General features: G+C 35.2%; 1 protein-coding gene across 1 annotated transcript in view; it reads left to right on the forward strand.

Moving 5' to 3' along the window:
- The window catches only part of BIRC6 (baculoviral IAP repeat containing 6), a 238,845-nt gene that overhangs the window by 95,644 nt on the left and 120,730 nt on the right, over nt 1-22,471 (forward strand). Inside the window, 12 exon segments of the mRNA XM_082642249.1 lie at nt 5,963-6,182; nt 6,697-6,830; nt 7,578-7,715; nt 9,129-9,256; nt 12,355-12,486; nt 13,323-13,538; nt 14,112-14,295; nt 14,921-15,076; nt 16,469-16,602; nt 17,246-17,396; nt 19,847-19,963; nt 21,583-21,737. Of these exon segments, the coding sequence (XP_082498375.1) occupies nt 5,963-6,182; nt 6,697-6,830; nt 7,578-7,715; nt 9,129-9,256; nt 12,355-12,486; nt 13,323-13,538; nt 14,112-14,295; nt 14,921-15,076; nt 16,469-16,602; nt 17,246-17,396; nt 19,847-19,963; nt 21,583-21,737 (1,865 nt within the window).

The raw sequence follows: 22,471 nt of genomic DNA on the forward strand, positions 1-22,471 counted from the left end.
ACGATATTTGTTATTCTCTTTCTGACTTACTTCACTCTGTATGACAGTCTCTAGATCCATCCACGTCTCTACAAATGACCAAATTTTGTTCCTTTTTATGGCTGAGGAATATTCCATTGTATATACGTACCACATCTTCTTTATCCATTTGTCTGTCGATGGGCATTTAGGTTGCTTCCATGACCTGGCTATTGTAAATAGTGCTGCAGTGAACATTGGGGTGCATGTGTCTTTTTGAATTACAGTTTTCTCTGGGTATATGCCCAGTAGTGGGATTGCTGGATCACATGGTAATTCTATTTTTAGTTTGTTTTTTTTTTTGCTCCCATTGGCTCACCTGTTTCTGGACCTCTGGACTTCAGGTTTTGTTTTTTTTTAACTTAAAATTTTTAAAAATATTTATTTTATTTGGTTGTGCCGGGTCCCAGTTGCAGCAGGCAGGCTCCCTAGTTGTGGCTCGCGGGCTCATCAGTCTCAGCATGCATGTGGGATCTGGTTCACTGACCAGGGATCGAACCCGGACCCCCAGAATTGGGAGCACAGAGTCCCAACCACTGCACCACCAGGAAAGTCCCTTAACTTAATTTTTTAGAGAAATTTTAGGTTCATCCAAAAAGACTCCAGACTTTTTTTTTTTTTTTTTTTTTGGCGGTACACGGGCCTCTCACTGCTGTGGCCTCTCCCATTGCGGAGCACAGGCTCTGGACACGCAGGCTCAGCGGCCATGGCTCATGGACCCAGCCACTCTGCGGCATGTGGGATCCTCCCGGACCGGGGCACGAACCCATTTCCCCTGCATCGGCAGGTGGACTCTCAACCACTGCGCCACCAGGGAAGCCCTATTTTTAGTTTTTTAAGGAACCTCAATACTGTTCTCCATAGTGGCTGTATCAATTTACATTCCCACCAACAGTGCAAGAGGGTTCCCTTTTCTCCACACCCTCTCCAGCATTTGTTGTGTGTAGATTTTCTGATGATGCCCATTCTAACTGGTGTGAGGTGATACCTCATTGTAGTTTTGATTTGCATTTCTCTAATAATTAGTGATGTTGAGCAGCTTTTCATATGCTTCTTGGCCATCTGTATGTCTTCTTTGGAGAAATGTCTATTTAGGTCTTCTGCCCATTTTTTGATTGGGTTGTTTGTTTTTATAATATTGAGCTGCATGAGCTGTTTGTATATTTTGGAGATTAATCCTTTGTCTGTTGATACGTTTGCAAATATTTTCTCCCATTCTGAGGGTTGCCTTTTCGTCTTGTTGATGGTTTCCTTTGCTGTGCAAAAGCTTTGAAGTTTCATTAGGTCCCATTTGTTTATTTTTGTTTTTATTTCCATTACTTTAGGAGGTGGATCAAAAAAGATCTTGCTGTGATTTATGTCAAAGAGTGTTCTGCCTATGTTTTCCTGTAAGAGTTTCATAGTGTCTGGTCTTACATTTAGGTCTCGAATCCATTTTGAGTTTATTTTTGTGTATGGTGTTAGAGAGTGTTCTAATTTCATTCTTTTACATGTAGCTGTCCAGTGTTCCCAGCACCACTTATTGAAGAGACTGTCTTTTCTCATTGTATATCCTTGCCTCCTTTGTCATAGATTAGTTGACCATAGGTGCATGGGTTTACCTCTGGGCTTTCTATCTTGTTCCATTGATCTATGTTTCTGTTTTTGTGCCAGTACTATATTGTCTTGATTACTGTAGCTTGATAGTATAGTCTGAAGTCAGGGAGTCTGATTCGTCCAGCTCTGGTTTTTTCCCTCAAGACTGCTTTGGCTATTCGGGGTCTTTTGTGTCTCCCTACAAATTTTAAGATTTTTTGTTCTAGTTCCGTAAAAAATGCCATTGGTAATTTGATAGGGATTATATTGAATCTGTAGATTGCTTTGGGTAGTATAGTCATTTTCACAATATTGATTCTTCCAATCCAAGAACATGGTATATCTCTCCATCTGTTGGTATCTTCTTTAATTTCTTTCATCAGTGTCTTACAGTTTTCTGCATACAGGTCTTTTGTCTCCCTAAGTAGGTTTATTCCTAAGTATTTTATTCTTTTTGTTGCAATGGTAAATGGGAGTGTTTCCTTAATTTCTCTTTCAGATTTTTCATCAGTGTATAGGTATGCAAGAGATTTCTGTGCATTAGTTTTGTATCCTGCAACATTACCAAATTCATTGACTAGCTCTAGTAGTTTTCTGGTGGCATCTTTAGGATTCTCTATGTATAATATCATGTCATCTGCAAACAGTGACAGTTTAACTTCTTCTTTTCCAATTTGTATTCCTTTTATTTCTTTTTCTTCTCTGGTTGCCGTGGCTAGGACTTCCAAAACTATGTTGAATGATAGTGGCGAGAGTGGACATCCTTGTCTTGTTCCTGATCTTAGAGGAAATGCTTTCAGTTTTTCACCATTGAGAATGATGTTTGCTGTGGGTTTGTCATATATGGCCTTTATTATGTTGAGGTAGGTTCCCTCTATGCCCACTTTCTGGAGAGTTTTTGTTATATATGGGTGTTGAATTTTGTCAAAATTTTTCTGCATCTCTTCAGATGATCCTATGGTTTTTATTCTTCAATTTGTTAATATGGTGTATCACATTAATTGATTTGTGTATATTGAAGAATCCTTGCATCCCTGGGTTAAAACCGACTTGATCATGGTGTATGGTCCTTTTAATGTGTTGTTTGATTATGTTGCTAGTATTTTGCTGAGGAGTTTTTCAGTTATATTCGTCAGTGATATTGGTGTGTAATTTTCTCTTATTTTTATAGTATCTTTGTCTGGTTTTGGTATCAGGGTGATGGTGGCCTCATAGAATGAGTTTGGGAGTGTTCCTTCCTCTGCAATTTGTGGAAGAGTTTGAGAAGGATGGGTGTTAGCTTCTAAATGTTTGATAGAATTCACCTGTGAAGCCATCTGGTCCTGGACTTTTGTTTGTTGGAAGATTTTTAATCACAGTTTGAATTTCATTACTCGTGATTGGTCTGTTCATAAATTGTATTTCTTGCTGGTTCAGTCTTGGAAGGTTATACCTTTCTAAGAATTTGTCCATTTCTTCCAGGTTGTCCATTTTATTGGCATAGAGTTGCTTGTAGTAGTCTCTTAGGATGCTTTGTATTTCTGCGGTGTCTGTTGTAACTTCTCCTTTTTCAGTTGTAATTTTATTTATTTGAGTCCTATCCTTCTTTTTCTTGATGAGTCTGGTTAATGGTTTATCAATATCTTTATCTCCTCAAAGACCCAGCTTTTAGTTTATTGATCTTTGCTATTATTTTCTTTGTTTCTATTTCATTTATTTCTGCTCTGATCTTTATGATTTCTTTCCTTCTGCTAACTTTGTGTTTTGTTTGTTCCTCTTTCTCTAGTTCCTTTAGGTGTAAGGTTAGATTGTTTATTTGAGATTTTTCTGTTTCCTGAGGTAGGCTTGTACAGCTGTAAACTTCCCTCTTAGAACTGCTTTTGCTGCATCCCATAGGTTTTGGATCATTGTGTTTTCATTGTAATTTGTCTCTAGGTATTTTTTGATTTCCTCAGTGATCTCTTGGTTATTTAGTAACGTATTGTTTAGTGTCCATGTATTTGTGTTTTTTATGTTTTTCTCCTTGTAATTCATTTGTAATCTCATAGCGTTGTGGTCAGAAAAGATTCTTGATATGATTTCAACTTTCTTAAATTTACTGAGGCTTGATTTGTGACCCACGGTGTGATCTATCCTGAAGAATGTTCCATGCGCACTTGAGAAGAAAGTGTAATCTGCTGTTTTTGGATTGAATGTCCTATAAATATCAATTAAATCTATCTGGTCTATTGTGTCATTTAAAGCTTCTGTTTCCTTATTTATTTTCATTTTGGATGATCTGTCCATTGGTGTAAGTGAGGTGTTAAAGTCCCCCACTATTATTGTGTTACTGTCGATTTCCTCTTTTATAGCTGTTAGCAGATGCCTTATGTATTGATGTGCTCCTATGTTGGGTGCATATATATTTATAATTGTTATATCTTCTTCTTGGATTGATCCCTTGATCATTATGTAGTGTCCTTCCTTGTCTCTTGTAACATTCTTTAATTTAAAGTCTATTTTATCTGATAATGAGTATTGCTACTTCAGCTTTCTTTTGATTTCCATTTGCATGGAATATCTTTTTCCATCCCTTCACTTTCAGTCTGAATGTGTCCGTAGGTCTGAAGTGTGTCTCTCGTAGACAGTATATATATGGGTCTTTTTTTTTTTTTTTTTTTTTTCCCCAGTACACGGGCCTTTCACCGCTGCAGCCTCTCCCGCTGCGGAGCACAGGCTCCAGATGCGCAGGCTCAGCAGCCATGGCTCACGGGCCCAGCCACTCTGTGGCATGTGGGATCCTCCCGGAGGATCTTGTTTTTATATCCATTCAGCAAGCCTGTGTCTTTTGGTTGGAGCATTTAATCCATTCACGTTTAAGGTAATTATCGATATGTATGTTCCTGTGACCATTTTCTTAATTGTTTTGGGTTTGTTTTTTGTAGGTCCTTTTCTTCTCTTGTGTTTCCTACATAGAGAAGTTCTTTTAGTGTTTGTTGTAGAGCTGGTTTGCTGGTGCTGAATTTTCTTAGCTTTTGCTTGTCTGTAAAGCTTTTGATTTCTCCATGGAATCTGAATGAGATCCTTGCTGGGTAGAGTAATCTTGGTTGTAGGTTCTTCCCTTTCATCACTTCAGGTATATCATGCCACTCCCTTCTGGCTTGTAGAGGTTCTGCTGAGAAATCAGCTGTTAACCTTATAAGAGTTCCCTTGTGTGTTATTTGTTGTTTTTCCCTTGCTGCTTTTAATAATTTTTCTTTGTTTTTAATTTTTGCCAGTTGATTACTGTGTGTCTCAGCGTGTTTCTCCTTGGGTTTATCCTTTATGGGACTCGCTATGCTTCCTGGACTTGGGTGGCTATTTCCTTTCCCATGTTAGGGAAGTTTTCAACTACAATCTCTTCAAATATTTTTTCGGGTCCTTTCTCTCTCTCTTCTCCTTCTGGGACCCCTATAATGGGAATGTTGTTGTGTTTAATGTTGTCCCAGAGGTCTCTTAGGCTGTCTTCATTTCTTTTCATTCTTTTTTCTTTATTCTGTTCCGCAGCAGTGAATTGCACCATTCTGTCTTCCAGGTCACTTATCCATTCTTCTGCCTCAGTTATTCTGCTGTTGATTCCTTCTAGTGTAGTTTTCATTTCAGTTATTGTATTGTTCATCTCTGTTTGTTCTTTAATTCTTCTAGGTCTTTGTTAAACATTTCTTGCATCATCTCGATCTTTGCCTCCATTATTTTTCCGAGATCCTGGATCATCTTTACTATCATTATTCTGAATTCTTTTTCTGGAAGGTTGCCTATTTTCATTTACTTGTTTTTCTGAGGTTTTATCTTGTTCCTTCATCTGGGACGTAGCCCTCTGCTCTTTCATCTTGTCTCTGTTTCTGTGAATGTGGTTTTTGTGCCACAGGCTGCAGGATTGTAGTTCTTCTTGCTTCTGCTATCTGCTCTCTGGTGGATGAGGCTATCTCTTAAATAGATTTTTGATTATATTTTTCTTGAGTTTCTGCTATTGATGTGTCACATCATTGTATTACTAGCAAAATAATAAATAATGTTTGAAAGCGCAACAGTGAAAAGTGTTAATAAATTGCTAATCTAATACAGAACTGTCATTTTCTAACCAGGAGCTATTTTTGATTATTATATATGATGTAATGTGCGCGCGCACACACACAGCCATCTGATACACCGAATTCCACAGAAAAGAAATATAATTGATATAATGGCTAATTCTTCTTTTCTCCAAGTATTTGACAGTTAATATTCTACATATAAGGAGTAAATAAATGAATAGGAAAATAAATAGACCAAAAATTTGCTGGTAAAGAAGAAAGCCTATTTAGGGATGCTGATTTTGATACTACAGCATACTCTTAAATAGGAAATTTTACTGTTTTCTTTCTTGTAATAGGACACTCTGTTCCTGCAGTTTTGCAGAGTACATTCCATGCCCAGGCCTGTGAAGAGCTTTTTAAACACCTGTGCATCAGTGGAACCCCAAAGATACGGTTACATACTGGCCTTCTACTGGTTCAACTCTGTGGTGGTGAAAGATGGTGGGGCCAGTTTCTTTCTAATGTTCTTCAGGAACTGTACAATTCAGAGCAGCTTCTCATCTTTCCACAGGATAGGTAAGTCAGAAAATATTGGAGTAATTTGTTATTAGTGATTTATGCTTCCCGCAGTGTTCAGATTTGGAAATCTTGTGTATGTGGATACTGAGTGTGGAGAAATGAACTAAAGCATGTCTTTTCACAGTTTGAGGAATGCCCAGTGAAGGGCATATTGAAGAAGATTCTACATGATGTAACTGGACTGTATTCTTTAGTTTCCTAACTGAATCTGTGGAGTTTATAGATCTGTGTTTACAAATATTTCCTATCAGATCATGTTACTTTATGTGTCAAATGTATATTTTTGAGTCTGTTATACAGTTCTCTTTACTTGATTTCTTGTAGATAAAATTAGAAAATATAAGCAGTAGCTGAAGAAGAGCTAATTTTAACATTATACTTCCAGATATAAACCTTACTAATAACCAGATATTCTATCATTACTCTCTTAGATTACAAAGTGAATTATTTTTAAGGTGAACACTTAAATTGATTTATATTGGCTGTTTTATTTGTATCTTTTTTTTTTTAGGGTCTTCATGTTACTTTCCTGCATTGGTCAGAGATCACTTAGTAATAGTGGAGTATTAGAAAGCTTACTTAATCTGTTGGATAATTTATTGTCACCTCTTCAGCCACAGTTACCCATGCATAGGAGGACAGAAGGTATTATTTAAATTAGTGATCTTTAGTAAAAACGTAAGATTCCTGTAAATACTGCTTTTATAAAATGACTAGTCTGAAATATTTATTTTACTATTCATTTTGCTGCACAGTTTAATATTTTTATGATGTAGACTTTTTAGAATGACCAGCCTTCATGTGATTGACTGCCATATGGTTACTGCTTTTTAAAAATATGTTACCTTTTCTTTATGTGAATTTTGAACTTGGGAATTGGTGTGGGTATGTTGTTTTTATACTATCATAGATAAAATCAGACTCTTGTGTTTAAGCTTTAAGATAGCATTGCTGTTCTGATCATGGATAATGAGCTTCATTTGAGCAAGAAAATTGTTATTGGAATAAAAACTTTAGAGCATAGTTTAAAACTGGATGAATTATAACTTGAGAGACTTTTTAAATTTCAGTCATCTGTAAGTCTAAGAATATCTTCTTATACCTTGTTTTCTAGTTTATAAGTTATTACCTGTTAGATTGAAGCTACACTTATGAATCTATTTTTGTACCAAGAAGCATTTGTCAAGTCTTCCATTTGATTTGATGTGTACTTCATTTTTGGCCATAGGTTTCAGTTTTGAGGCTTACTATAAATAAATATTAGTGTTCATAATTATATGGTGTATTTTGGATTTATAAAATATCCTAATTTTATAATTATTTTATTTTATCAGACTTCATTAGGATTCTTAGAGTCACCTGATTATTTTTTCTCCTCACATTTCTATACAGGAGTACTAGATATTCCCATGATCAGTTGGGTTGTTATGCTGGTGTCCAGGTTGCTGGATTATGTGGCAACTGTAGAAGATGAAGCAGCAGCTGCAAAGAAACCTTTGAATGGTAAAGACAGGGAGAGGTTTATGACAGGTATCAGAAGTTTATAATCATCTGTTGGTGGGGATTTTGAGTGACTACCCAGTTTTTCCAGAACTGGCATTGGCCTGGAGATTCCAGCTGTATGTAATTTATGTAAAATATTAATTAACTTTACCAGGAATAACATACATATAGGTGAAGTTTATAAAAAGGAAATCTGTGAAGAGTTATTGTATTTAGTTTAGTATATCGTTCCATTTACTATTATAAAATGTTTCTACTAATTAACTACAAATGACTTTTATGCTTAGATATAGAAATTCTCAGATTTTTGCGAGTTGTAATCTTTCTTCATAAGCTTAAAGCACAGAACTTTTTAAAATGAAAGACAAAGTGCAAGACAAATTGTTTTCTTCTCCTCTTCCAAGTTAACAAGACTTTATGAAGTAGCTACATCTAATATGTAAATACAGATAGTAAGTGCCTTAAAACTTAGAATTTTATACAATATTAGGATTATAATATTAAAAAAAGATCACTTGAGATGTTTTATAAGTATAAGATGTTACAGAAAAACCTGAATGAACTTTTTGGCCAGCCCAATAAATCAGTTGTTTATGGTACACATTATGTTTGAGAATAGGGTGGGGAATTCTTTTCATGTACAGGAAATTTTTTTAACAAATGCTTTATGTCTCAGTTATAGGATGTAGAATTAAGACACAGTTAAATACAACTACCTATAAAGTTGGAATGTAACAGATGGTATGGGAGGACTTAGTTTTTATTTACAGTATTCATGTATTATGGAAATACATTAGTAGAAGACATTTTTTTAGGGCTTGAAGAATTTGAATTGACTCGACAAAAGGATAATAGAGAACAGAAAAAGATGTCATTAGGTTAAGCAGACATGAAAAAATCATTGAGGATGGTTAAAGTGTGGGATTAAGCCTGAACTGAGCAGAGTTACAAGGAATAATCTGGACACATTCCAAAATGAGAATAAGTAGAGCTGCACAGCATGGTTTCTGAACTATCCAACTTTATTTTTGCAGTCATTAAGTCAGATTATTGAGTATCCCTTTTTTTGGGTCCCTGCACAAAAGCCATATGAGTTCGAAATAGGCAATAGTGAGCATTTTGTTGTTGTTACAGTTGAGCAACATTATCAAAGTTGTGTTGTACAGAGATCAATTTTAAACAGTTGTGGAGAAAGTTGGCTGTTATTGAAAGGATTGGAGGCAGAGAGAACTGTGGTCTTAAAGTTATTTAGGATCTAGGTTAACTTTTCTAAGGTCGTCAGATGTTCTTAGCAATTTCTTTACGATGGTTTCCTTAATTTTTTAAAAAATTGCTTTGTCGTTATTGACACATTTATCACTTTTATGTTTTCTGGGTGTCAATAGTACTTTAACATCTCATTTCACAGAATTATTAATACAACTTTTCCTTGCCCTGTAGGTAACCAGTGGAGTTTTATTAATAATAATCTGCACACCCAGAACATAAATAGGTCTTCCAAAGGCAGCAGTAGCCTTGATAGATTATATTCCAGAAAAATAAGAAAGCAGCTAGTTCATCATAAACAGGTAATTTTCAGTATTTTTTGTTTGTTTGTTTGGTTTGTTTTAATGTTTGAGACATTGCATGAGATAGACTTGCCATCAGACCTTAGGTATGATATTTAATGAACCAGTTAATTTAGGGAAATTATTTGACCCTTTTGAGTCTGAGTTTCCTTATTTGTAAGATGGCAACAACATGTAGTTTACAGATTTTTGGTAATGTCCTTTAAACTGTAGGGACATCCCTGGCCGTCCAGTGGTTAAGACTTCGCCTTCCAATACAGGGGGTGTGGGTTTAATCCCTGGGAGCTAAGATCCCACATGCCTCACGGCCAAAAAACCAAAACATAAAAAAGCAGAAGCAATATTGTAACAAATTCAATAAAGACTTTAAAAACGGTACACATCAAAAAACAAAAAAACTGTCTACCTCTTCACATGTCTATTGCTACCATTCTAAGTGCAGCCGTCATTTGCCTAGTCGGAAGGCCTATCTGCCTTTGTTCTTTCTCAATCCAATCCATTTTTCATGCTGCCCCTACAGAGTTCTTTTAGATACAAACCTAATCATATCACTCCTTCTCTAAATTATTAGTGGTTTCCAGTTGAACTTTGGATGACGGTCAAACTCCTTAACGTAGCTTTAGTATATCTGTCATCCGCACATCTAACTTTCAGGTTTGAATTTTGGTCTAGCCATATTGAATGTGGGTTCCTGGACCACCTACACCAGTTTTTTCATCCAGGATTTTAGTATGTGCTTATCCCCCATCCCTCCCCTCCTTCCCAACAACTACTGCATTTACTGTTTTGCTTGGATAATCTAACTTATTTTTCAGATGTTAGTTCACATTCACTTCCTCAAAGACGTTTTCCCTGGTTTCTCAGTTATTATCCCATAAAATATGTTCCCCACGTACCCTGTGTTTTTCCTTTCATTATATTTATCATACTTTTTTTGTTGGGATTCTTTTATTTTATTAACCTGAGTTTATAGCTGATGTCAGATTCTTATGAGCCAGTTCTTTATTTTAATTATATTTTAAAACGTGTCTTCCTCTTTGTCTTACAGTATATACAGGAATATATACTATATCTTTGATACTCGGTATAGAGCCTAGTGTGTCATCTAAAAATATTTGTATAATTGATTTAAGATGAAATGAGATTTTATAAGAAAGCCTTTAAGATCTGAAAGCTTTTGGGCTTTTTAAAAACCATGAACTCAGCAATAAATTATTTAGTTTTACTACTGAATTTTTCAACTATGAGCAACTATTGGCCTTTTGCAAGAAAAATGATATGAAGCTTTTCCCTCAACTCCTTTTTCCATTTGAGACTCCTAACTAATTTTAGGTGCTACTAATAATCAGCTAAAATTTCAATTTCAGCTAAAATTTATCGAGCACTTAATGATTATATTTGCTGTATTTACTTTAGGATATGAAGATGGAAAACAAACCTAGAGAATGATCCAGTGGATTTTTCTTAGCAGTATTTTTCTATTTTATGCTTTATTATAAAGGACATTTTTGGGACAGTTAGCAAAACTTAAAAGTGGGGTCTGAGGAATAGTTAGTTGTTAGCAGTGCATGGATGTTACTTCTTTGAATTTAGTGGTTGTATTATGGTTTGTAGGAGAAGGGTCTTGTTTCTAGGAAATACACATTAAAGTATTCAGGGGTGATTGGTCATCAGGTTGCCAACTTATTCTCAGATAGTTAGGGAAAAAATATCTTTGTACAGCAATATAAATTGTTGATTAAGATTATGGTTGTTTCAAAATAAAGATTATATTTTTTCTCGATTGCAGTTGTTGTATATGTTAATTGTAGAACTTTTGGAACAATTTTCTGAAAATACTGATTTGTGGGCCTCCCTGGTGGCGCAGTGGTTGAGAGTCCGCCTGCCGATGCAGGGGATACGGGTTCGTGCCCCGGTCTGGGAGGATCCCACATGCCGCGGAGCGGCTGGGCCCGTGAGCCATGGCCGCTGGGCCTGCGCATCCGGAGCCTGTGCTCCGCAACGGGAGAGGCCACAACAGTGAGAGGCCCGCATACCGCAAAAAAAAAAAAAGAAAATACTGATTTGTTCTTCTCACATTCACATACCGTGTATTGATTATTTAATACATATGCATGCTGGTTTTAATTTATGATACATTTTTCTTCATATATGGAGATAACAGCCAAATGGATATTTCTTTATAATATAATGTTAGTTCTTTTTCTTGCTGATAACAAAAATATGTAGCAACAGTAGAAATGCAGGAAATATTCCTTGAAAAGGTAGATTAAGTTCTTAACTAAACTGTGCATTTATAATTATGGCTATAATGTTCTAGTGACTTTCTGTTTAGAGTAATGTTCTGCATAATGGATATATGGCAAAGTGGTTTTGTCACTCAGCAGATTTTCAAGGTCTTTCTAGGCAGAAATTTTTTTCTCCTTGTTGGCCGATTTGTTCATTTCAACCTACTAGTGGTTGTCAGGGGTAGGGATGGGGCAGATAGGATAGGAAGGAGGAGGGTGGGCAGCATAAGAGGACAACATGAGGAAACCTTGTGGTGATGGTGATGGTGTACAGTGTTAACTGTAGTGGTGGATACCTGAACCAACAAATTGGGTAAAGTGTACAAGAGATCTCTGCATTATTTTTTTACAACTGCATGTGAATTTACAGTTACTGCAATAAACTTTTTAATTAATAAAAAACGTAGACATACCAAAAAATGTTTTACTTTTGAAGGAGATTCCCATAAAAGCCAAGCTAAGAATACTGTACAATAAAAGTATTTTCCCCATGTATTTAAAAATAATTCTTTTCCTCTGTTTAAAAAATACTCCATCAGTCAGTCTCATTAGTGGCTTACATAAAAAAGTATTTCAGTTATTTCCCTTCTCCCATGGGTAAGAAATTGATTACTTCTTAATTACAACACGGGGAGATCTTTTATTTGGAATTTGCAAGTGATTTTTTAAAAATCAGCAACATAGTTTAAACTAGATTTTTCAGAGAATTACTTATTCCATTAGTTTGATGTATGGATTCTGAGGAGTATAATAATTTACTTTGTTGTTTTTAACACTGTTAACTATAAGATTAACTTTATTTTTTTTAAGCAACTTAACTTACTAAAAGCAAAACAGAAGGCTTTGGTGGAACAGATGGAAAAAGAAAAAATACAAAGCAACAAAGGATCATCATATAAACTTCTGGTAGAGCAAGCCAAATTAAAGCAGGCTACCTCAAAGGTATGATCTTTACTTTTTAATGTAATTATCTTAGAAAAGTCACTCTCCCTTTTAGTATTTTAAGTTACTTGAATAGTTAAGTATTTTTAGTAACGATCAGGAAACTTTATGTTATTCTGCTTATCAACAAAAATCTATTCTATGTACCTTTTTTTGGGAAAGGTAGCTTTTAACTCAAGTAAATATATGATTAATGTGGGCTTAAAGTATTTTTCTAGTGTATTTCCTTTAAAGTGGATTGTGTTCCAGTAAATTGAAGATAAAAGGACTCAGGAAATGTATGGTTTTCCTAGTGTGTCCTTTCTAAGTGAATATTAAGTTCAACGATTTATAAATAAGATTTTTAAAAATAATGATATATTTTTTTAAATTTGGGGGATAACATTTATATGTAGCAACCAAGTTTACATATTGTTTCTATAAATATGAAATTAGTTACTCCATCAGAGTTTGAAATGAATTAATACTCTGTACTTAGTATATATAGGTTTCTTTACCATTCACCTTTTATGATTATATTTAGGATGTTTTGGTAGTATTTATTTAAGATGTTAGATTTGACCTGATGTAGCCTTTCTATAGAATTTCACCTTTCTGAAATTCTGTTATGTATCTGATACCTTACTTTAAAATAGGACATGAGGTATATTGGTCAGTATAGTTTTTAATAATCTTACTTTTTGAAGCTTATGGTTTGCCTAAAAATTTTGTTCTTTGAAGTTGTAAGTTTTCTGAGTGAATATTTTCATTTCACAAATAAACTTGTACTGAAAGAATTTTCAAAGAATTTTCATTCAATAAACAATGGTTTAAATATTGTAAATTTCTGTGTACAGCACTTTAAGGATTTAATTCGATTACGTCGGACAGCAGAGTGGTCTCGTTCTAATTTAGACACAGAAGTTACAACAACAAAGGAAAGCCCAGAGATAGAACCACTTCCATTTACCCTGGCCCATGAACGTTGTATTTCAGTAGTCCAGAAACTTGTCCTTTTTCTCCTCTCCATGGATTTTACATGCCATGCAGATCTCTTATTATTTGTTTGTAAGGTAAGTAAACGAATAGGCATAATTTATAATTACAGACTTATTAGTAAGAAAAAGAAATAAGAAAAAATGCAGTTTTGATTTTTAAGAGAAATAAAAGTGTTTTCACTGGTTTTCCTTTTATGCAGTTTAGTTTTTTTTTTAATGTGCCTTGAAAGGTTTTAAAAATATTTTGGCACTTCTTAGGAGACCTAATGTATATTTTTAACCTAGTTAAAACTAGATTAATGTAGATTTGAAATGTAAGTAATGTGGGTATGTCTATCTACAGCCTACCTTTTGTCTATTTATTAGGATAGGAAATCTACAAACGAGTGTCAGATTATAGCAATGAAGGGTGTATTAATGCCCTGAAAGCTTTCCTGTAGCATATTCATTGCTTATGGGAATTATTTTAAACTATTCAACTCAGGTTTTTAGCTGGATTTTAATATTTGATCCATGAAATTACATTTCTTTTGCATTTACGTCAAATAATTAAATATGTCATTGAAAGCAGTTACTTCAATGCTTTATTTTTGGAGAAAACATATTTAATTGCTATTTAAGTGTATGATTTTATAAAATGTATTACAGGTTCTTGCACGCATTGCGAATGCCACGAGGCCAACTATACATCTGTGTGAGATTGTGAATGAACCCCAACTGGAAAGACTGCTATTACTTTTGGTTGGAACTGACTTCAATAGAGGAGATATATCTTGGGGTGGTGCTTGGGCTCAGTATTCCTTAACTTGTATGCTACAGGATATTTTAGCAGGTTTGTTAGGATTTATTTTTAATAAGGTATGTCAAAATTAGCTTGTCGCTGTTTGACTAATCTTTAAAGGAAACCGTGAGCTCCTCAAAAGTATAAAGTGTCTCTTTCATGTTATGGCAGTAGCAACCATTTAGAATTACTTTTGTGTTTAATTATGTTGGCACTTGTGATAAATGCAAGTTTTTATGGAGGAGTTAGGTTACAGAGTACAAGGATATTGGAGCTAGTCAGTTTCCTTATTAATACCAGCAGTGGGCTGCTTCCTAATTCTTTATGTGCACTTGAGGAAGGTACTCCCTGCTCCTCAGTTTTTTCATCTGTAAAATAAGGATAATAAAAGTATCTTTCTTATGAAGTTATTTTGATGAATAAGTGAGTTAATGTGTGTAAAGTGATTATAATAACTCCTTGTTCATATTGCACATTTTGTGTTTGCTGTTAGTTAGCATTTGAAGGTAATGCAGTGAGCCCTAGCATTTCCTTGGCTAGGTGTGGACTCATTTGCCTCAGAATATTTTGTGGTTGGTAGAGTACACATGCTGTTCTCAATACTGGATGAAAAACTATGTTTTGGATGTCTGTTTACTAGTTACTAAAGCAGTTAGGATGCTCTTCTTACCTGCAGGAGAATTGCTGGCTCCAGTAGCTGCAGAAGCCATGGAGGAAGGAACAGTGAGTGATGACGTAGGTGCAACAGCTGGTGACTCTGATGACTCCCTGCAGCAGTCTTCAGCTCAGTTGCTGGAAACTATAGATGAACCTTTGACACATGATATAACAGGTACATTCTTTAAATTTTTTTAACTTAAATTTTTACTTAAAATATCCGTAGCTCTTTTTTAAAAAAATGAAACATGTTTCAAAATTAAGAATATTAATGAAGTATAAAATTAAGTTTTATATTAGGTCTTTGGCCTTAGTAACCATATCAGTTATTTTCCTGATAAGTATGTTTTGCTTTGATTCTCTGAATGCGTATTAAAATAAAATGGTATCCTTTCACAGGGTCTATGTTATCTTGATGTGGTCTTATTTGGCTATGTTGAAAGAATTACAACCTAGAAAACAGTTAAAGATACACAGTGGTGAAGATAGCAAGGCTCTTCTTCTCTTTTTCTTTTTTATTTCTTTGTTTTCTGCCTTTTCAAAAACTATAGTGTGTATCTTAGCGTGTACAATCCTTTGTGGTGTACTCCCTACTTTTGAAGACTGTTTTGCAATGCTGTGGTCATTTCATCTGTTTCATTCCTTAATCTTAGATTCTCTCATGATTTTATCCTTTCTGTCTGATAGTCCCTTTATCTGGAGTAGACTTTCTTCTCTAGTTTGCATGATGAACTTCTTATCTAAGATTCCCATAAAGCATGCTCTCCTCCAAGAAGCTTTTTCCATTACCACCAGCAATGCTGGAGACTGCCGTCGGTGCTGCCTACAGCGCTGCCTAACTCCTACATTGTCTCTGATAGCACCTATTATGTTGTAGTTGGTTTAATTTCTGTAGTGTACCCTCACCTCTGAACCTCTGTTAATTTGTTGGAGGGTGGACATTTGTTTTATTAATCTTTATATACTCAGACCCTAATACAGGCTAGTATTTTCTTGGCATTCTATAAATATATGTTGAATAATAGAGGGTGGGAAGGGAAGGAAGGTAAGAGTTGTAAGGCATAAAAGCCTAGTTAAAAATTTGGAGTCATCTGAGAGCAAAATCATTTCCAATTCATGATAGAAAAATAAGGTGAATAGCAGTCTTAAAACTGAAATCTTTGCTTTTCACTTTAATACCTGGTATTATTTCCTTAACTACTGCATGTAATATAATGAATTACATATTGGAGGCAATAAAATGAATAACATTGTTCATTCTAGAAATGGTTAATGATTATTTTTAACAACAAAGTTTATGTAACTTGATTCAGCAAGGATTAATCATACGGTCTGTTCCCCTAGGAAGTCACATACTATTGCACTGGTGTTTTAATTGTGTGTTATAGGGTGATATATTTGCATACTTACACTTAATTGTCAGGTATAAAAATTTAGAGATTTTTGTATCAGTAGAAATATATATTATGTATAAGTAAATTAACTTTTTCTGTAATTAAAAGCAATATATTGGTTAAATTTTATGTTATATACTCCGCCAAAAAAAATCACTTTCAATTATTTGAAGGTGCACCTCCTCTTTCCTCTTTGGAAAAAGATAAAGAAATTGATCTTGAGCTACTTCAGGATCTAATGGAAGTTGACATTGATCCTTTAGATATTGATTTGGAAAAGGATCCTCTGGCAGCCAAAGTTTTTAAGGTACGATATAGTAGAGTATTCTTTGCAATTAAAACCTTTCATCTTATACTTCTGGTTTATTAATTACTTAAAAGATGAAAGTACACACCTAACGTAACCCATTATTTAGCTTACTCAAAATTAAATTCCTCTAGGTCCTATAGTAGATTTTTTATAGAACTAGTGGAATAGTATACGGAGGACTTACATCATTTTATTAATATAGCCACTAACACTATCTTGTATGATAATAAGAACCACTAACAAGCATGGGAGGTATGGTTATGGACTGTTGACCTTTCAAGCAGCATTTAAGCTTATCCAAGTTGAGTTCATTGCAGAATCTACTTCTTTGTTAGCTGCTACTTTTTCTAAAGGAGATACCTCCCTAATACTTTATTTTGGTTCATTTTGTGTATAAGAGATTTTATTAAAGATGCTAATTACCTCTCAGAGTCTAACAAATAAGGTCTTTTTAGATTTGGGGATAAAATGGAGAGAATACTATGAACCATTCCTTTAATCATTAAGATTATGTTTTAGAAATTTAAAGGGTAAGGAGATGTTTATTTCGTAGCCCTGTTTGACTTTAGGTAATGTAAATAATATGTCACTCTTCGTGAAGAGGCAAAAATAAACCACAGTTTTTTCCTATTCTTTTAAGCCAATAAGCAGTACATGGTATGACTATTGGGGTGATTATGGCACCTACAATTACAACCCATACATAGGAGGTCTTGGAATTCCTGTAGCAAAGCCACCAGCAAATACAGAGAAGAATGGATCACAGACAGTTAGTGTTTCAGTGTCTCAGGGTAAGTGTGTGTTCATATTTTAAGGCATAAGCTCTTCTTAAAACAAGTCCTCAATTTATGTATTCTTTGTCTCCTGAGAATTTGATCCTGAGTGTTTGCTGAGAGGGTTTATTATTGCAGGGGTGCCGTGAGAGTGACTGTCACTCAGAGCTGTGTGTCAGTCAGTTTAGAAGAGCTTCTATTTATGGTCCATTTTTTGTTTCTCAGAATAACACTTTGCAAAATATATTTGTGAGTTGTGTGGGTTTGCTGGTGGTTTTAATTAATGGTGCTTCCTTTTATTTTTATTGTTAGTAATACATTTATATTTTATTTGTAAACAGTGAAATCACGTTGAGTATTATTTTTGCACTCTTCTAGTCACATAGAGTATATAACTTTTTTTAAAACTAAAATCTTTTCTTAAATTTTGAAACAATCATACATTTACTGAAAAGTTGCAATTAATACAGAGAACATTTATTATCCTGACCCATTTGGGAGTAAGTTGGTAATCTGATGTTTTTTTGTTTTGTTTGTTTTACAAAGCAGAACGTTTCTTCTACATAAACACATCAGGAAGCACATTCCATCAAAATCAGGAAATTAACATTAGTAACTTTAAGACCCCATTCAGGTTTCAGCAGTTGTGTCTAAATAATGCCCTTTATGCAAAATGATCCAGTACAAAATTGTGCGTTGCATTTACAGTTGACCCTTGAATAAGGTGGGGGTGGGGGGCCCACTCCCACACAGTTGGAAGTCTGTGTATAACTTTACAGTTGGCCCTCTGTCTCCAAGGTTTTGCATCCATGCATTCAACCAACTATGGATGGTGCAGTACATATTTGTTGAAAAAAGTCCATGTATAAGTGGACTCATGTGGCTCAAACTGTGCTGTTCAAGCATCAACTGTAATTATCATATCTCATCAGTCTTATTCAGTCTGCCTCACTTTGTCAGAAGTAACTTTCATGACCTTGGTGCTTTTGATGATTATAGGCCAGTTGTTCAGTAGAATGTCCCTCAATTTGGGTTTGTATGCTATTTCCTCACAATTAGATTGTGGTCATGTGTTTTTGGCATAAATATCAAGGAAGTGTACTGCTCAGGTTTTCTTACTGCATCCTATTAGGTGGCTCATGATTTTAATTTGGACCACTGCTGATGGTTTTAAGTTTAATTACTTGATAAAGGAGATGTCTACCAATATTTTCCAGTGAAAAGTTATTCTTTTCCCTTTTGTAAGAAAATTTTGATGGGTTGCAGTGGCAGAATAATACTTGGAATCTATTCTTTTTAAAAAGTTATTATTTTATTCACTTAGTTTTGAATAGACCGGTGGTTTCCTATTTTATTCAGTGGGTTATAACTTGTTATCATTATTTTCTTGTTTTTATTGAGGTAAATTCAAGAGATCATAAAATTTTCCATTTTAGCCTTTTTTTTTTTTTTTTTTTTTTGCGGTACGTGGGCCTCTCACTGTTGTGGCCTCTCTCGCTTGTGGAGCACAGGCTCCAGACGCGCAGGCTCAGCGGCCATGGCTCACGGACCCAGCCGCTCTGCGGCATGCGGGATCCTCCCGGACCAGGGCACGAACCCATGTCCCCTGCATCGGCAAGTGGACCCTCAACCACTGCACCACCAGGGAAGCCCCATTTTAGCCATTTTTAAGTGTACAATTCTGTGGCATTAAGTACATTCGCAGTGTTGTCATTATTTATTTTGATGTTCGAAATGTCCCTGATTTGACCATAGTATCTCCTTTAATCTGGTCTCTGTCTTTTTGAAATGTCTTCATCTTTCTTTGAACACTTTCCTGTTTTCTGGCATAACAAAATGCCCCAGGCTCATCATTTACTTTCCCTTCCCCAGACTGGGAATTAGCCACTTTATGAACGAAAATGGTATTTCAAAACCTTTTAGTGGAGAAATGTGATTAAGAATTCAGGATTTGAGTACTAGATATACTTGCTGTTAATTTTTGGCTGTTCCACACTCTCTCTTGGTGGACAAATCTAGGGAGTGTGTACACACATATGTGTTTATATGTATTTCTATATTTGTCTGTCTATCCGTCTAGAATGCCATGAGTCCACATTTATATATCAGTTAATCTAACAGTAATCTACTCCATAAGCTTCATATTAGTTTTTTCCTTTTCCATATTTCTCTTTTCTCTGATAGTGAGGTACCTGATTCTCATTATTCTTAATTTATTTGCTTCCATTATCGTTACTTCACTTACTTGATCTACCTCTATGTATATATCTACTCTCCCATCTCTAGCCTCCTTTGCACAGATGTTGTTACCTGCTGTAACTCTGATACCCCATGCCAGGTTGTTCTGACGTGAAGATACACTCCTCACCCTGTTTTGGGTTCAGATGTCAACATTTTATTGTAGGAAGTAGGACGTGAATAATAATTATCAAATAGGTTTTGTTTTTTCTTTTAATTGCTTTCTGTAGCCCTAGATGCTCGCCTAGAAGTTGGACTTGAACAACAAGCAGAACTTATGTTGAAAATGATGTCAACCCTAGAAGCAGATTCCATTTTACAGGCATTAACAAATACATCTCCTACCTGTGAGTAAAAGTCACCATTCTTAGAGAATTACCATGAACAGTTCATCTCCTGATTATTTTTAGGTGCACTCAGTAAGGATGGATTTTTAAATTCTCCCTTGCTAAGTTAGTAGGAAGTTGAGAAATAAGACAAAGGATTAATGAATCAGGAGAGCAGAGGGGGAACAAAATACCTCCATGTAGTGTTCATAAGTTCAGTCCAAAAACCTGAGTCATGTTTTTGTTATTGTGGTGGTGTGTGGTTAATGAAATTCCTGGGGGAGCCTGCATAGCTAGCTGCCTGGCAGTTCATTGCATTATATCCAAATTTATGATAAAGTGGGTTTCTTAATAGTAACATCCTTAACTTCCTTGAAGACCAAGATGGAAGACTTAGATAATGAAGACAGCCAAATGGGCCTGATTGAACTACAGAATTGAGAGGATTTACTACCTAATTATCTACAGCAAAAGAAGAAAACTTTTTATAGTAAATGACTGGATAGTAAATATTTTAGGCTTTCTGCAGCTGTACAGGGTGTGTTGCAGCTCTACTCTGACTTTGTAGCAGGAAAGCAGCTGTAGACAATATATACCTAAGTGAATAGGCATGGCTATTAAAGAAACCGTGTTACAGAATCTGGTGGCCTGTCAGATTTGGCCGTTAGGACATGGTTTGCTGACTGTTGATGTTGTTCTAGGCTTGGGTAGATCCCCTTCTGTCAGGTGAGTATAGTTAGATAGCAGCCTGTCTATCTTAAGATAGGAGCTGTGCTGAGGCGATGGTGATACTTTTTTTTCTTAGGCCAAGAAAAATAAAAACCTGGTGGGTAATGGTGATGAGTAAAGGTGTAGAGATACTAGTTAGAACCAAGGAAGCACATCATGTCCTTCTTCTATGAAGTAAAGTTCACAACCCATTTCAATAGAGAAATTTGGATTTTTAGATCTTCTTATGTTAAATTGAATTCTTTTGGTTTGCATTCTGTATTTCTTGCCTTAGGAAGTATAGAAAAAAGGAGAAAAAGAGAAGATTCGTCTAGTGTTCTTTTTCTTGATATATTCTATCTTTTGATTATTTTCCTGTGCAGAACTGTGTTCTCCTTTTAATATAAAACTTTCTAAATATATGAAAAACTCTCTTAATTTCCCTTTATTTCTCTGCTCCCCATGAATATATACTCAGTTAGTTTGGTGTGTGTATCCTGGCATCAGAATTTTTGAAAACTTCCCAGGCAATTTTAATGTGCTATCAAGGCTGAGAATCAATGGATTAGAGTCTAGGTTATTCTAAAACTACCTTCTCAAGAAATAGGCAGGGTTCTTTTTTCTTTTCCTTTTCTCCTCCCTCTTATTAATTAGGAAAAAATTGAAAATAAAAATTTCTCGAGATTAAGGTTCTTCTCCCTTGGTGGACAAGTCCTGTGAATTTGGGACCTTCTCTTTGTGGTGATTATCTTTTGGACTTTCAAGTAATGTTGTAAAAACAGGTTTTCAAATAATACAATGCTGAACCGTTTTAAAGAATGCAATTTTAATTTTTTAAAAAATATACCTTCACTTACCTGTACATATTAATAGCTAGTTAACATTTCTCCTGATACTTTGTGTATAAAATCATAACTGTGTTTAATTTTCAGTATCACAGTCTCCCACTGGAACAGATGATTCGCTTCTAGGGGGTTTACAAGCAGCGAACCAATCCAGCCAGCTCATTATACAGTTATCATCTGTCCCAATGTTAAATGTCTGTTTCAACAAACTTTTTTCCATGCTTCAAGTCCATCACGTTCAGGTATGACTTCAGGAGAAATGGTGTATTTTTAGACATTATTGCCAGCCTAGAAAAGATGAAAATAAATGGGCAGATCAGTCTCAACCAGACAGGGATGATTTCTTTGTCATACTCAGATGAAAAAATGTCAGAGATACTTTGATTATCCCAGCTCCTCAGTGATAGGTTATTTATAACTTTTATGATTTTAAGCTTTACTGCTTTTGTTCCAACTACATATTATACACACACCTGCATTTAAAGACTTGAATCACGTCTTTTAATTTCGTAAAACATTTATATTAGGTAAATTATAAATTTTAATTCAGTTAAATTTCATTTGATCTAGAATTTTAAGATGTGTTTGCTTGTGAACTGAATTGAAGTAACCCGAAGAAGTATTTTTTTTAACATTTATTTTTATTATTTAGTTTATTTATTTTTGGCAGTGTTGGGTCTTAGTTGTGGCACGCAGGATCTTAGTTGAGGCATGCAGGGTCTTTTGTTGTGGTGTGCGGGCTGTTCATTGCAGCGCACGGGCTTCTCTCTAGTTGTGGCATATGGGTTTTCTCTCTCTAGTTGTGGCACGCAGGCTCCAGAGTGCATGGGCTCTGTAGTTGTGGTGAGTGGGTTCCAGAACATGTGGGCTCTGTAGTTTGCAGCATGCAGGCTCTCTAGTTGAGGCACGCAAGCTCAGTAGTTGTGGCGCGTGGACTTGGTTGCCCCATGGCATGTGGGATCTTAGTTCCTTGACC

The sequence above is a fragment of the Mesoplodon mirus genome (genome assembly GCF_964341445.2).
Source record: "Mesoplodon mirus genome assembly, chromosome: 14".
In the NCBI taxonomy this organism is placed as follows: Eukaryota; Metazoa; Chordata; class Mammalia; order Artiodactyla; family Ziphiidae; genus Mesoplodon; species Mesoplodon mirus.